This window comes from Bos taurus, chromosome 22 (assembly GCF_002263795.3).
Source record: "Bos taurus isolate L1 Dominette 01449 registration number 42190680 breed Hereford chromosome 22, ARS-UCD2.0, whole genome shotgun sequence".
Taxonomy (NCBI): Eukaryota; Metazoa; Chordata; class Mammalia; order Artiodactyla; family Bovidae; genus Bos; species Bos taurus.
Window position 1 is genome coordinate 11,489,746 of NC_037349.1, and position 15,955 is coordinate 11,505,700.

The 15,955-nt window shown below is 44.5% G+C and overlaps 1 protein-coding gene across 5 annotated transcripts in view; it reads left to right on the forward strand.

The window, feature by feature from the left end:
* The first annotated feature begins 1,956 nt into the window (after nt 1-1,956).
* DLEC1 (DLEC1 cilia and flagella associated protein) overlaps nt 1,957-15,955 on the forward strand; it is a 90,566-nt gene continuing 76,567 nt past the window's right edge. For 4 of the 5 annotated variants that reach the window (XM_005222552.5, XM_059879906.1, XM_005222554.5 and 1 more), the window contains exons 1-2: nt 1,957-2,442; nt 3,448-3,598. In XM_005222552.5, coding sequence (XP_005222609.2) covers nt 2,047-2,442; nt 3,448-3,598 — 547 coding nt within the window. In that variant the 5' untranslated portion in view covers nt 1,957-2,046. The remainder of the gene's footprint in view (nt 2,443-3,447; nt 3,599-15,955) is intronic. The other variant, NM_001193198.3, reaches the window with a different exon arrangement.

The window sequence follows — 15,955 nt, forward strand, 5'->3', positions numbered from 1 at the left end:
GTTGGATCTCCTTGAAGTCCAAGGGACTCTCAAGAGTCTTCTCCAGCACCACAGTTCAAAAGCATCAATTCTTCAGCACTCAGCTTTCTTCACAGTCCAACTCTCACATCCATACATGATTACTGGAAAAACCATAGCCTTGACTAGATAGACCTTTGTTGGCAAGGTAATATCTCTGCTTTTTAATATGCTATTTAGGCTGGTCATAACTTTCCTTCCAAGGAGCAAGCATCTTTTAATTTCATGGCTGCAATCACCATCTGCAGTGATTTTGGAGCCCCAAAAAATAAAGTCTGACACTGTTTCCACTGTTTCCCCATCTATTTGCCATGAAGTGATGGGACCAGATGCCATGATCTTAGTTTTCTGAATGTTGAGCTTTAAGCCAACTTTTTCACTCTCCTCTTTCATCAAGAGGCTTTTGAGTTCCTCTTCACTTTCTGCCATAAGGGTGGTGTCATCTGCATATCTGAGGTTATTGATATTTCTCCCGGCAATCTTGAGTCCAGCTTGTGCTTCTTCCAGCCCAGCGTTTCTCATGATGTACTCTGCAACACGAGAGAAAACTCTACACATGGACATCACCAGATGGTCAACACCGAAATCAGATTGATTATATTCTTTTCAGCCAAAGATGGAGAAGCCCTATACAGTCAGCAAAAACAAGACCAGGAGTGGACTGTGGCTCAGATCATGAACTCCTTATTGCCAAATTCAGACTTAAATTGAAGAAAGTAGGGAAAACCACTAGACCATTCAGGTATGACCTAAATCAAATCCCTTATGATTATACAGTGGAAATGAGAAATAGGTTTAAGGGACTAGATCTGATAGACAGAGTCCCTGATGAACTATGGACAGAGGTTCATGACATTGTACAGGAGACAGGGATCAAGACCATCCCCACGGAAAAGAAATGCAAAAAAGCAAAATGGCTGTCTGGGGAGGCCTTACAAATAGCTGTGAAAAGAAGAGAAGCGAAAAGCAAAGGAGAAAAGGAAAGATGTAAGCATCTGAATGCAGAGTTCCAAAGAATAGCAAGGAGAGATAAGAAAGCCTTCCTCAGCAATCAATGCAAAGAAATAGAGGAAAACAACAGAATGGGAAAGACTGGAGATCTCTTCAAGAAAATTAGAGATACCAAGGGAACATTTCATGCAAAGATGGGCTCGATAAAGGGCAGAAATGGTATGGACCTAACAGAAGCAGAAGATATTAAGAAGAGGCGGCAAGAATACACAGAAGAACTGTACAAAAAAGATCTTTATGACCCAGATAATCACAATGGTGTGATCTCTCACCTAGAGCCAGACATCCTGGAATGTGAAGTCAAGTGGGCCTTGAAAGCATCACTACAAACAAAGCTAGTGGAGGTGATGGAATTCCAGTTCAGCTATTTCAAATCCTGAAAGATGGTGCTGTGAAAGTGCTACACTCAATATGCCAGCAAATTTGGAAAACGCAGCAGTGGCCACAGGACTGGAAAAGGTCAGTGTTCATTCCAATCCCAAAGAAAGGCAATGCCAAAGAGTGCTCAAACTACCGCACAATTGGACTCATCTCACACGCTAGTAAAGTCATGCTCAAAATTCTCCAAGCCAGGCTACAGCAATATGTGAACCGTGAACTTCCAGATGTTCAAGCTGGTTTTAGAAAAGGCAGAGGAACCAGAGATCAAATTGCCAACATCCGCTGGATCATGGAAAAAGCAAGAGAGTTCCAGAAAAACATCTATTTCTGCTTTATTGACTATGCCAAAGCCTTTGACTGTGTGGATCACAATAAACTGTGGAAAATTCTGAAAGAGATGGGAATACCACACCACCTGACCAGCCTCTTGAGAAACCTGTATGCAGGTCAGGAAGCAACAGTTAGAACTGGACATGGAACAACAGACTGGTTCCAAATAGGAAAAGCTCATCTTAGTAAAGGCGATACCGCTGTGCGCGTATTTGAGGATGACGGCTTCATGGCACCCTCCTACGGACGGAAGGCGGAAGAGGCAGGCCGGAAGTGCGGCAGGGAGTTAGCGGCGTCTCAGTTGCCATGGAGACTGGAAAGCGAGAGCGGCAGTCGGCTGAGTCTGGATCCTACGCTTTCGCTGGGGCAACGTGGACGCCCAGCCCGCGTCTGGCCCGGATTCGCAGCCCTAGCCAGTCCACCTGGCTCTCCTCCCTCGCCTACTCCGAGTCCTTCCACCATGGCTTCGGGGGTCGGCGCCGCTTCGTCGCGCAGCTTTCGCTCCCGCCGCTCCCCGAGCCGCAACTGCTGCGGTTGCGCCCCACCTCTCTGCGCACCCAAGACATCTCGTACTTGCTCACCGGCGTCTTCCGCAACCTGTACACCGCCGAGGTGATAGGGGAGGAGGTGAGCTCGAATTTGATCAAGGCTCGCGGCAGCGAGGATGCGCGGCACGAGGAGTTCGTGGACCAGCTGCAGCAGGTAACAGGGTACCGCGCCCCGCTCGCTTCTCCTTGTGCTCACCCAGGGGATGGCGGGGTCGCGTCTGCGGCTGTGCGGGGGACCCAGGGCGCGACTCAGCCACTCGGCAAATGTCAGCCCCTGTCGGGTGCAGCCGCTGTTCCAGGCACGGGGTACGCAGCTGGGAAGAGCAGACCAAGTCCGTTCCGCCGTATATCCTACATTGTAGTGGAAGGACACTATATGCGCTCTTAGGCAAATACACACTCTCTACACACATAAGGTGTATATCTGCAGCACCTATCTGTTTACATCTCTACACAGACAATGCATATATAAGTGAAACGACAGAAAGCAGAATAGTTGTTTTCCTGGCGATGATAAAACTAAACGTCACGTCCGCTCCGGGGTGCAGGCCTTTGTGTCACAAACCACAATCTTAACCATTGAGAGGCATCCGTGCCCAGATTTTAGGAAGCATGCCCAGTCTCTGGAACACCAGCTCTGCTTCCTGAGCTGTATAAGGACAGCAGCTGTCCTGAGTCCTCTCTGATAAGGCCTCTCTGACTGCTGGCCACGCTGCCCACGACTTTCTTAAAGGAGTCTCAACTGAATGCTTTCAGGCAGCTGAGGTGAATTCTGAAGGGGTCGACACCTGGAGGCTTTCAGTTCACTATGCTCTCTGCAGCTAGGTAGCAAGTCCTTCTATCCTGAGTGACACAACCCTTTGTCTACCACAGGTGGTGTGTTAACTCGCATTTGGTATTTCAGAGTTTGGATGACAGAACTCTTTACTGAGAACCCAGTAGTCAGGAGACAGGGTTTGAGACTTGGCACTGTTCCTGACTTTACTGTAAAAGCTTTATGCCATTTCCCTCCGTGGGTCTTAGAGTTCAGCTCTGTCTGGTTAGACCAGGTGGTCTCTGCAGTTCTGTGACTGTTCTGAGCTTCATGGGAAACAATGCTGCTCAAGTGAGGTTGAGTCATCTCACCATATTTCTGTGCATCTGATCACCCACCTGCCAGATTCGGGAGCTCTATAAGCAGCGGCTGGATGAAGTTGAAATGTTGGAGAGACACATCATTCAGGCCCGTGCACGGGCCCTTGCGGAGAAAGAGCGGGCCATGCACCAGGCCAAAGTACAGTTCCTTGAGCCGTTTATCAAGATGCCTCCAGGTGTGTATGATGAGCTGCTCTATGCCTTTCACCCTAACCCCCCAGTTGTTAATATATTATTGTATTACCTCATTGAAAAAAAGTGAAGTCGCTCAGTCATGTCCGGTTCTTTGCGACCCCATGGACAGTAGCCTACCAGGATCCTCTGTCCATGGGATTTTCCAGGCAGGAGTACTGGAGTGGGTTGCTGTTTCCTTCTCTAGGGGATCTTCCCGACGCGAGGATCAAACCCGGGTCTCCCGCCTTGTAGGCAGACTCTTAACTGTCTGAGCCACCAGGTAATGGACATCATGAAAATGAAAAATTGTGCCTCAAAAGACTTACCAACAGAGTAAAAATGCAACCCACAGAACCGCTCTAGCCTTTTTTAAAATGTTTGGAGAGTGAGTTGCACCAGTGTTGTTTCATTATCACAGAACACTCCAGTGTGCGTGTCTCCAGAGCAGAGTCTCACCTACATAACCAGCACACAACCCCCTAAGCCAGGGAGTCAGCATGGAGGCAGTGTTATCCTCCAGCTCACAGATGGCCTGCAGGTTTTACCTGCTACTCCACAGCGTCCACTTCTCCTCTGTGGTCTAGCATCCTGTCTAGGAAGCCATGCTGCATGCCACTGTCATGTCTCACTTTTAGACTTTTCATTTGGGACCCTTCTTTGAACTTTTCCTGTCTTTTATGTTCTTGACCATTGAGTTTCCCCCCAGGTTTTAAAAATTGTGGTAAAATGCACGTAACATAAAATTTACCCTCAACTATTTTTTAAGAGTACAGTTCAGTGGTATTAAATACATTCATTATCTTATACAAACATCGTCACCATCCATCTCCATAACTCTTTTCATCTCACACAACTGATATGTGCATTAAAAATACCTTCACAGTCCCTCTGTCCCTCCAGCCCCTGGCGACCACCATTCTACTTTCTGTCTCTGTAATTCTGACTGCTCTAAGTAGTATTCACATAAGTGGAATCATGCAGTGTTTGTCTTTTTGTGGCTAGCGTGTTTCACTTAGTGTAATGCCCTCAAGGTTCATCCATATTGTAGCCTGTGTCAGAATTTCCTTCCTTCATATGTTAAATAATATTGTGTTTGTATATTACATTTTGCTTATCCATTCATCAGCTGATGAACGCTTGGGTTGCTTCCAGGTGTTAGCTGTTGTGAATAATGCTGCTCTGAACACGGACGTACAAATACCTCTTTGGTTTTGTGTCTAGAAGGGGAATTGTTAGATCATATAGTAGTACTATTTTAATTTTTTGAGGAACCACCATACTGTGCCACAGTGCCTGCACCATTTTTACTTTCCCACCAACAGTATACAGGATTCCCATTTCTCCATACCCTCACCAACACTTATTTTCTGGTTTTTTGATGGGGGTGGGTGTGGGGGTGTGTGTGTGGGGAGGGGTGTGTGTGGGGGGAGGGGTGTGTAGCCATCCTGATGGGTGTGAGGGGGTACCTCATTGTGGTTTTAATTTTGCATTTCCCTGATGATGAGTGATTTTGAGTACCTTTTCATGTGCTTATTTACCATTTGTGTATCTTCTTTGGAGAAATGTCTTTTCAAGCCCATTTTTTTGGCGGGGGGTCACATTTCACATATTTATTGGGAGCCGTCAGGGAGGGGACCTCTCCCTGTCGATGGAGGAGCTCACAGCTTCTTCAGCCACTCCAGGCTTGGGCCCCGGGGGTCCTGAGGGTAGCTGGGCATGTTGCCATCGTCTTAGAGGGGCACTGGGAACTTCTAGGGTATGATGGCCCGTTGATCATGACCGAGTACTTGGTGTTGCGGCTGAGTGTGGGCAGAATGACAGGGACACCCCCACTGGTGAAGGACGCCACCAGCACCAGTTCCTTGGCACAGACATTGTTGAGGGAGGCTGCGATTCTCTCGGCCAGCCTGATCTTAGCGGCAGTGAGGGCACGCACAGCACTCCTCAAGCCTGTTCTTAATCCATCGGATTGTTGGTGAGTTTTAGGAATTCTCTGTATATCCTGGTTATTAATCCCTTACCAGATACATGATTTGAAAATATTTCTCTCGTTCTGTGTTTTCCCTCTGATGCACATTTTTAATTTTCATGAAGTCCAATGTGTTGGTTTTTCTTTTGTCCTCTGTGCCTTTGATGTAGCTAAGAGATCATTGCTAAATGCAGTGTTGTGAAGTTTTGGCCCTGTGTTTTCTCCTAGAGTTTATTAGGTGTTGGTCTTGGATTTTAGGTCTTGGGTTTAAGGTCTTTGATTAATTTTGAGTTACGTAGTGTTACAGAAGGATCCAACTTCATTCTTATACATAAAGATGTCCAGATTTCCTGGCATCATTTGTTGAAAAGACTGTCCTTTCCCTATTGATTGGCCTTGACGCCATTGTCAAAAATCATTTGACCGTATGTATGAGGGTTTATTCCTGGGCTTTCTATTCTATTCTGTTGGTTTCTGTGTCCACTTATGCTAATACTATGTTCTTATTACTGTAGCTTTCTTGTAGGTTTTGAAATCAGCAAGTGTGGGTCCTCCAGCTTTGTTTGTTCAAGATTGTTTTGACTATTGGATATTCCTTGAGATTCCATAATGGATTTTAGGATGGGTTTTACTATTTCTCGGAGAAGGCAATAGCACCCCACTCCAGTACTCTTGCTTGGAAAATCCCATGGATGGAGGAGCCTGTTAGGCTGCAATCCATGGGGTCGCTAAGAGTCGGACACGACTGAGTGACTTCACTTTCACGCATTGGAGAAGGAAATGGCAACCCACTCCCGTGTTCTTGCCTAGAGAATCTCAGGGACGGGGGAGCCTGGTGGGCTGCCATCTATGGGGTCACACAGAGTCGGACATGACTGAAGTGACTTAGCATAGCATAGCATTACTATTTCTGTCATAAAAAATGTCATTGGGATTTTGATAGAGATTTCATTGAATCCATGTTTTGCTTTGGGTAGTATTGACACTTTTAAAAGAATATTTTGGCTATGCTGGGTCTTTGTCCTGGCACTCAGGCTCTTCATTGCTGTGCACCTACTTTTTCTAGCTGCGGCGAACAGAGGCTACTCTCTAATTGTAGAGAGGTTTCTGGCATGGGCTTCTCCTTGCAGTGGCTTCTCTTGTTGCGAGCACAGGAACTCTAGAGCGCCGGCTCAGCAGTTGTGACGCATGGGCTTAGTTGCCCTGTGGCGTGTGGAATCTTCCCGGAGCAGGAGTCAAACCTGTGTCCCCTGCATTGGCAGGTGGATTCTCAAGCACTAGGGAAGTCCCAGTGTGGGCATTTTTAACCATATGAAGTCTTCTAATCCATGAAAATGGGATGTATTTCCATTTATGTCCTCTTTCATTTTTTTTCAGCAACGTTTTGTATTTTTTATTATATAAGTCTTCAATCACCATGGTTAATTCTCAACTATCGTATCCTTTCTGATGCTCTTGGGAATGGAATTGTTTTCATAATTTCCTTTTCAGAGTGTTCATTTTAGTGTATAAAAATGCATCAGATTTTTGTGTGCTCACTTTATGTCCTGCTACTTTGCTGAGTTCACTTATTAGTTCTAAAAGAGGTTTTTTTGTGTATGAAATCTTTAGTGTTTTCTGTGTGTGTGCATGCTCAGTTACTCGATCATGTCTGACTCTTTGCGACCCTGTGGACTGTAGCCCACCAGGCTCCTCTGTCTTTGGGATTCTCCAGGCAGGAATACTGGAGTGGGGGACTTCCTTGGTGGTCCAGCGGTTAAGACTCCAGGCTTGCAATGCCAGGGGCCCTGGGTTTGATCCCTGGTCAGAGAACTAGATCCCACATGATGCAAGTACTATATGCTGCAGTGAAGATTGAAGATCAGACCTGGCACAGCCAAACAAAAATGAATTAAAAAAATAGAGTACTGGAGTGGCTTGCCTGCCCTCCTCCAGGGGATCTTCCTGACCCAGGGATCAAACTTGTGTTTCCTGCATTATAGGCAGATTCTTTACTTCTGAGCCACTGGAGAATCCCGCTGTTTTCAACTGATAAGATCATATCATCCACAAACAGTAATAATTTTACTTCTTCCTTTCCAGTTTGGATGCCTTTTAATTCTCGCCTAGTTGTTCTGATTAGAACTTCTAGTATTATGTTTACTACAGACGGTGAAAGCAGGCATTCCTGCCTTGTTCCTGATCTTAGAGGAAAAGCTTTTAAGTCTTTCAGCACGGAGTATGACATTCGCTATGGGTTTTCATCCATGATTTTCACTATGTTGAAATAGTGAAACTATTTTCAAACTATGTTGAAACAGTTTCTGGTTGTCCCTAGTCCTTTGTGTTTATTTTTTTAATCATGAAAGGATGCTGACGTTTTTCAAACAATTTTCTGTATCAGTTGAGGTGACCATGGGACTCTTTCCCCCTTCATTCTGTTACTGTGGTGTATTACATTGATCGAGTTTTGTATGTTGAACCATCCTTGCATCACAGGAACAGATCACAGTTGATAATGCTGAATTTGTGAGGATTTTTGCATCCGTGTTCATAATGGATGTAGTCTTCTTGTAGTGTCTTGATCTGGCTTTATATCAGGATAATGCTGGCCGCTTGAATGAGATAAGAACTGTTCCCTCCTCTTCCATTTTTTTGTGAAAAATTTGAGGATTGATATTAATTCTTTAAATGCACTTGAGAAGAATGTGTATGCCATTATTGTTCGATAGAGTGTTCTATATGTCTGTTAGATCTAGTTAATCTATTGGGCTGTTTGAATCCTCTGTTTCATTACTTGTCTTTTGCCTGGTTCTTCTTTCTATTACTATAAATGGGTACAGAAGTGTCCAACTAGTATTATCGTAGAACTATCTATTTCTCCCATCAGATCTGTCATTTTCTGCTTCATTATTTTGATGATCTGTCATGAGATGTGTAAATGTTTATGCTTATTGTATCTTCTTGCTCTATTGAATCTTTTATTGGTATGTAATGTCTTTCTTTGCTTTATTTGCTTCTTGTAACCTTTTTTGATTAAAAAGTCTTTTTTTCCTCTATTAGTATAGCTACTTCCTCTCCTGACTACTATTTGCATGGAAATCTTTTTTCACCTTTTCGTTTCCAATCTATTTGAGTCATTGGATCTAAAGTGAGTCTCCTGTAGACAGCAATCTAGTTGGATCATGTATTTTTATCTATTCTGCCAATTTTTGTCTTTTGACTGGAGAGTTGAATCCATGTACATTTAAAGTGAAAGAGATAGTCTCTCAGTCATGTCCAACTCTTTGCAACCCCATCAACTGTAGCCCACCAGGCTCCTCTGTTCATGGAATTCTCCAGGCAAGAATACTGGAATGGGTTGCCATTTTCTCCTCCAGGGATCTTCTTGAACCAGGGATCGAACCTGGGTCTCCTGCACTGCCTGCATATTCTTTACCATCTGAGCCACCAGGGAAGCCCAAATTACATTTAAAGTAATTACTCATAAGGAGGAACTTCTGTCACTTTGCTATTTTTTTGTCTCGTATCTCTTTTGTCCCTCATCTCCTACATTAATTCAGTTCAGTTCAGTCGCTCAGTCATGTCCGACTCTGCGACCCCATGGACGGCAGGCCTCCCTGTCCATCACCAACTCTCAGAGTTTACCCAAACTCATGTCCATTGAGTCAGTGATGCTATCCAACCATCTCATCCTCTGTCGTCCCCTTCTCCCCCTGCCTTCAATCTTTCCCAGCATCAGGGTCTTTTCAAATGAGTTAGCTCTTCGCAAGCAGGTAGCCACAGTATTGGAGTTTCAGCTTCAACATCAGTCCTTCCAAAGAACACCCAGGACTGGTCTCCTTTAGGATGGACTGGTTGGATCTCCTTGAAGTCCAAGGGACTCTCAAGAGTCTTCTCCAACACCACAGTTCAAAAGCATCAGTTCTTCAGTGTTACTGTCTTATTTTGTATTTAGTCAGTTTTTGTAGTGAAATGTTTAAATTTCCTTTTTCTAAATTTTCTTTTGAGTATATTCTACAGCTATTCTCTTTGTGGTTGCCCTAGGGATTACATTTAAAAGCCCCAAATTATAACATTCTCATTTGAATGTATACCAGCTTAACTTGAATAAATACAAAATTCTTTGTTTCTTTACATCTCCATCCCCACCCCTTTTGGTTGTTGATGTCACAGAATTACATCTTTATACATTGTGTGCCCAGAAATACCAACTAATCCATTAGTCTTGTAAATTATGTAGAAAATAAAGACTTGGAGTTACAAACCAAAGTCACTATAATACTAACATTTATGATAATACTAGCTTAATATAATACTAACTTTTCATACTACCGTATATTTTGGGGGCTTCCCAAGTGGCACTAGAGGTAAAGAACCTGCCTGCCAGTGCAGGAGACATAGGAGACTCAGCTTTAATCCCTGGGTTGGGAAGATACCTGGAGGATAGAGGGCATGGCAGCATGCTCCAATATTCTTGCCTGGAGAATCCCATGGACAGAGGAGCCTGGCAGGTTGCCGTCCGTGGGCTATAGTCACGAAGAGTCATGACTGAAGCAACTTAGCACATAACTTTGAACTTGTTTTTTTGTTTTAGCTTTAATAGTTTTTTTTTCCTTTAAATGTATTAGTCTCTTAAATCATGTAGAAAATTTTCATGATTTCCCATGTATTTATCCTTACTGACATCTTTATTTCTTCGTGTGGCTTGGAGTTACTGTCTAGCGTCCTTTCACTGCACGTTACAGAGCTCCTTTGAGCGTTGCCGGTCAGGTCTAGTGGTAACAGACGGCCTTGGCGTCTGTTTATCAGGAAATGTCTTAATTTCTCTGTCCCTTTGAAGGACAGTTTTTACTGGATATAGGATTCTTGGTTAACAGTTTTTCCTTTTAGCACTTTGACTATATTGACCCACTGCCTTCTGGCTTCCAAAATTTCTTATGAAAAGTCTACTGACAACTTTATTGAGGATCTTTGGATGTGATGAGTCACTACTGTCTTGGTACTTTCAAGATTCTTTCTTTATCTTTCAAATGTTTAATTATAACGTGTCAATGAGTCTTTGAGTTCATCTTATAATTCATGAGCTTCTTGGATCTTTATATTCATGTATTTCATTAAATCCAGGGCCGTTTTCAGCCATTCTTTCCTTAGATATATCCTCTCTGCCCCTTTTTCCCTTTCTTTTCCTTCTAGGACTCCCACAATGTGTATGTTAGTTACTTGCTGGTGTCCCACAGGCCTCTTAGGCTCTCTTTACTTTTCTTCAAATCTTTTTTCCTTTTCGTTTGGCTCAATAATTTCCTGTTTTTGAATCTTCAAGTTCACTGATTCTCTCTTATGCCTGCTCAGATATGCTTTTGAATCCCTTTAATAATGAGCTTTTCATTTCAGTTAGTGTTCTTTTCAGTTCCAACATGTCTTTTTAGCTTCCTTATAGGTTTTCTGCCTGTTGATATTTATGCTTTTTTGTACATCATTTTCTTGATATTCTCCACATGTTTTTTTATTAATAGCTCTATGAGCATCTTCAAGACAGTTGTTCTAAGCCTTTGCCTAGTATAACTGCAGTCAGGTCTTTTTCAAGGACAGTTGTTGTTGATTTAATTTTTTCCTTTGAATGGGCCATACTTTCTCATTTCTTTATATGTTTTCAATTTTTTTTTGTTAGAAACTGGACATTTGAATCTAATAATTATGTGACTTTAGAAATCAGATTCTCCCCCTTCCACAGAGCTTGCTGGTTATTTTGTAATTGTTTTTGGTTTTGTTTGTTAGTTATTGTTGGCTGTCTATGCTGAGGTTCAGCCTGAGCTTAATCTTAAGGTTCTTTTCCGAACCCTTCCCTGAGTGTATGTGGTCATGTTCTGATTTCTCCCTAATCTGCAGTTGTTTTTGAATGTCTTAGTCTTTAATATCTGGCTTTCAAAAGAGGAAAAAGAAAGATGGAGGAGGGGGGTGCTAGCCATTTGAATTCCCTAGAAGTCACTTCCACCTGGAGGAGGCGGGGCATGCCACAATGTGGGAAGTGCTTCTTTGCCTGCACCTCTGTGGTCATCGGCAGTCAGAGCACAGATCCCAGGCATTTGGAGGACAGCCTCTTTTTGGGTCACCCACGCTGTCACGGGTTGTGTGTAGGTTGCCCCTGCCCTGGGACTGAGAGTGAGGGCTGGGTAGCTGCTCGTGTGCTAAGTTCACTGCAATTGCCTGTCCAGGCTTCCCCCTGGAAGTACAAGTCAAACAGATGCCATAGTTACAGAGTTGTCCAATTTGACTGATTCTACTAGTGCAACTTGCACCTAGGTGGAGAGACAGAGTCCTTGTGCTTTGTACGCCCATCTCCCCAGGATCCTCTCTTTTGACAGTTGTTTTTTTTAATTAGTTATTTTGGCTGTACCTGGTCTTAGTTGCAGCATGTGGGATCTAATTCCCTGACCAGGGATTGAATGCTGGCCCCTTGCATTGGGCGCTCAGAGTGTTAGCCATTGGACCACCAGGGAAGCCCCTCCTGACAGTTCTTGAGAAGCCTCTCACTCTATAAGGTGGTTCTAATGTTTCCTTGTGACCAAACTCCAATTCATGCTTGGCAGCAGCACCATACAGATGATGCTGGTTGCGCCAGCCCTCCAGCACTTGGCTCCTCTCACTGCCACACATCAGGAGGCACAAGTGATGTTAGCCCTGGTCACCTGGTCACCTTCGTGTCTCCACGTTAAATTCTCCACATTAGATTGTAACTGACTAGTATTTTGTGGAGAGGTATTCTCAGATTTGACCAGTATGTTTTTTCCTCATCAAATCCCCACACTAGCAGTGAGCCAGCGGTGCTAAGAGCTCTTTTCAGTCTACCATCTCTATGATGATACTTGGTAAATTTTTTGTCAAAGAAACTGGGTCATTTTTTCCTATACATTTGTCTACAGTTTGGATTTTGCTGATTTCACCATTGTGGTATCATTTAACCTGTTCTTACCCTGTATTCCTTGAAGTTCACTAGTTATTTCTAGAGACTTTATGAGATTTAAGTTCAACTTTTTAGAGGAGAAGGGGAGAGACCAGTTCATAGATGGTGCTGTGTGCTCCCTTCAGGAGATGCATGGTGTTTGATATCTCTTGTTTTCATGATGCTGCCAGTTTTTGCCTAGATATATTGTTTCATTAGGGGTTACAAACTATAATGCTAATGGTACTGAAATACTTATGTAAAGAGAAACTTTTCTGTGATGACTCTGATTACCCCGAGATAGGAGCAGAATTAATTCTTTCCCTTTATCTGCCAGTTTTTAAAATAATGAGTTGGTTTCCCTAACATCTTCCAAAGATGAATAAAAAGGTTTGGCTGGTTGGTTTTTCCTATCATTATGAACTCATGGATTTCATAACTAATTATGTTTATTGTCCTGTTGATGCTCAGACTGTCCCATCTTTAGCCGCTTGGATCCTTTTCAAGTTGATGCCTGACTCTGTTGGCATAGCACTGGTTGCCTGTGGTAAACTTCCTTACTTTCTGGAATGATCGGAAGTTCCAGGTTCATCTTGTGTGTCTATTGCTCCAGACCTGGAATCGGCCATTTCTCCAAGAAGTCCTAGTACCTATAGTCCCCTCAAAGACTTTGATCTGTCATCCTGCATCCCTGAAAATTGTCCTTTTCCAGGGCAGCAGAGACAGTGCTTTTAGGGTGAGGAGACCTGGCATGTCTGTGGCCTGCAGGGAGGGAGAAGTAGAAGATACAGTGGCTTCAGAAAGCTCTACACTTATGGGGTGCTGCTGGGGACCAGATGATGGGTAAGATGCTTCATGAATGTTATTCCACGGAATCCTTCCAACAACCCTGCGAGACAGGTTTTCTCTCCATTTACAGGTGTAAGAATTGAGACAGGACCTCAGATCATTCCCTAAATTCCCACAGCTCAAAAGGGCTGGGACCCAGCTTTGAACTTGTGTCTATGGTGAAAGCCCATGTCTGTCTCTGTCAGGAGGAGGGGGAAGGCCTGTTTTCCACGCACAGTGTCACATGGTTGCAGATGGCTTCCCCTAGGGTGTGTGGGGCCCTGTCCCCGTCAGGTCTGCCCTCGCTGAAGCTCAGCCCTGTGAGACAGTGAACACCCCGTGCAGATTCTGTGTCTCCTCCTGTCCCCACTTCTCCGAAGCAGTCATGTAGCTGCCAGACCCCCTCCCTCAGTCGTGGATTCAGGCAGAGATGACTGGTAGTGGATGCTTGGGAGGATTTGTTGGTTGCCTGGTATCTGGCAAGTCCCCGGAGTCAGATACTGTCCCTGTCTTTGGTAGGAATTCTTCTGGCTAGAGATCAGGGGAGATTACGTAATTATTTGTTTGTTTGCTTTTAAGGAAAGTGGAATAAAACATTGAGAATGAAGTGAAGTCGCATCCGACTCTTTGCGACCCCATGGACTGTAGCCTATCAGGCTCCTCCGTCCATGGGATTTTCTAGGCATGAGTGCTGGAGTGGGTTGCCATTTCTTTCTCCAGGGGATCTTCCCGACCCAGGAATCAAACCTGGGTCTCCCGCATTGCAGGCAGACGCTTTACTGTCTGAGCCACCAGGGAAATTCTCAAACATTGAGAACTGGGAAACAAACATCAGCCAAGAGCATTTCCCAATGACCTTCATTTTATTTTTTTACCCAAGATAATATTAAGTTATGGGCTTCTTAGATGGTGCTAGTGGTAAAGAACCGCCCTGCCAATACAGGAGATTTTAAGAGACATGGGTTTGATCCCTGGATTAGGAAAATCCCCTGGGTTAGGAAATTCCCCAGTGGGAAATGGCAGCCCACTCCAGTATTCTTGCGTAGAGAATCTCCATGGACAGAGGAGCCTGGCAGGCTGCAGTCCATGGGATCGCAGAGTCGGACACGACTGAGTGACTTAGCACGCAATATTAGGTTATAAGCGGACATTATCCACCTTGGTTTCTCAGCCTTCTGCTGACAAGGTTTCTCTTTTTTATTTCAGAAATAGCAGAAGTAGAGACCTTAATCCAGTTCCCTGGACACCTTTCTGGTTCTGCTTCTCAGGGTAGAGAGTGGTGTCCCAAGAACCTCTTTTGTAACTTGGATGATTGATCATGAAGATGATTGTTATTTGAGGCACTGAAGTAACCTTTCTCTCTTTGCTAATACAAATGTCACAAGGTGGAAAATGTGTGTAAATTCTCCAGACAGAGGGAGAAAGATCAGAAGTCTGCAGAATGTTCTGTTTTTTGTTTGTTCCCTTTCCTTGCTGGTGTCTTATCTGCATTATCTTTTGGGAAAGGGAGCAGCCAGTGCCTTGCAGTCCCATGCTCAGGGGCAGGGTCCATGTAGGAAGCCCACCCTTCCTACAAGAGGTCACAAGGCCAGTGCAGGGTGCCCAAGGCTTACCTGGTCCACCATCCATGCCTGAGGTGGAGAGAGACTTCCCAAAGCCTTGATAACAAGCTGCACCCCACCAGCCTGCTCCTGCAGACACAGAACTGCCCGTGGCCTAGGGGAGGACCTTGGAGGGAATGGTATCAGAACAGAGAGGATACATCTCCTTGCCACATGGCCTTTGCCATTTTTCTGGAAGCTTTATCTTATCTTTTACTATTTCAAATAGGCCATTGCCAGGTCCTTGGGAACTGGGCTGGACTGTGTCAGTTTGGCATTGCTGCCACTCCCTGCTGAGGGCTCTGTATTGCAGAGGAGAGGCCTGGGATCCACATTTGCCCAGAATGACCCTTTCAGCTGTGGTTCTGGGATGGATCAATGAGAGGCTCTTGGTGAATTTTGGAAGGAAACCTCTGTTCTCCAGAAACAGGTGCGGGCAGATGACTGAGCAGTTTTGAGTTTCACAGCAAGAGTCCAGATCATGTCCTAAGAGCCCTTTGCTTCAGTGCTGTGGGCTGAAGTTCTTCATGGCGAGTTAATTCCCTGACCTCTCTCCCACTCCGTAATCCCCTACATTCAAACAACCTCCCCTTTATTTGGCTGCAGCACAGCTTGTGCGATCCTAGTTCCCCAGTGAGGGGTTGAACCTGCCTCCCCTGCAGTGGAAGCATAACCTGTGCCCCCTGCAGTCCACATAACCCCTGGACCATCAGGGAAATCCCAGAAAGTCCTCTTAAAGCACCATGTTTGTTAATGGAACAAGCAACAAAGCTTGAAAACTTTCGAGTCTTCCATTCACCCTATTTTTTCCTTAATTTTTATCAAAGTAGTAGTGCACATGATTCTTTTCTTTTCTTTTTGGGTTTTTTTTTTTTTTTTTTTTCTTTTTTGGCTGTTCAGTTCAGTTGCCCAGTCATGTCCGACTCTTGGCAACCCCATGGACTGCAGCACGCCAGGCCTCCCTGTCCATCACCAACTCCTGGAGCTTGCTCAAACTCATATCCATTGAGTCGGTGATGCCATCCAACCATCTCATCCT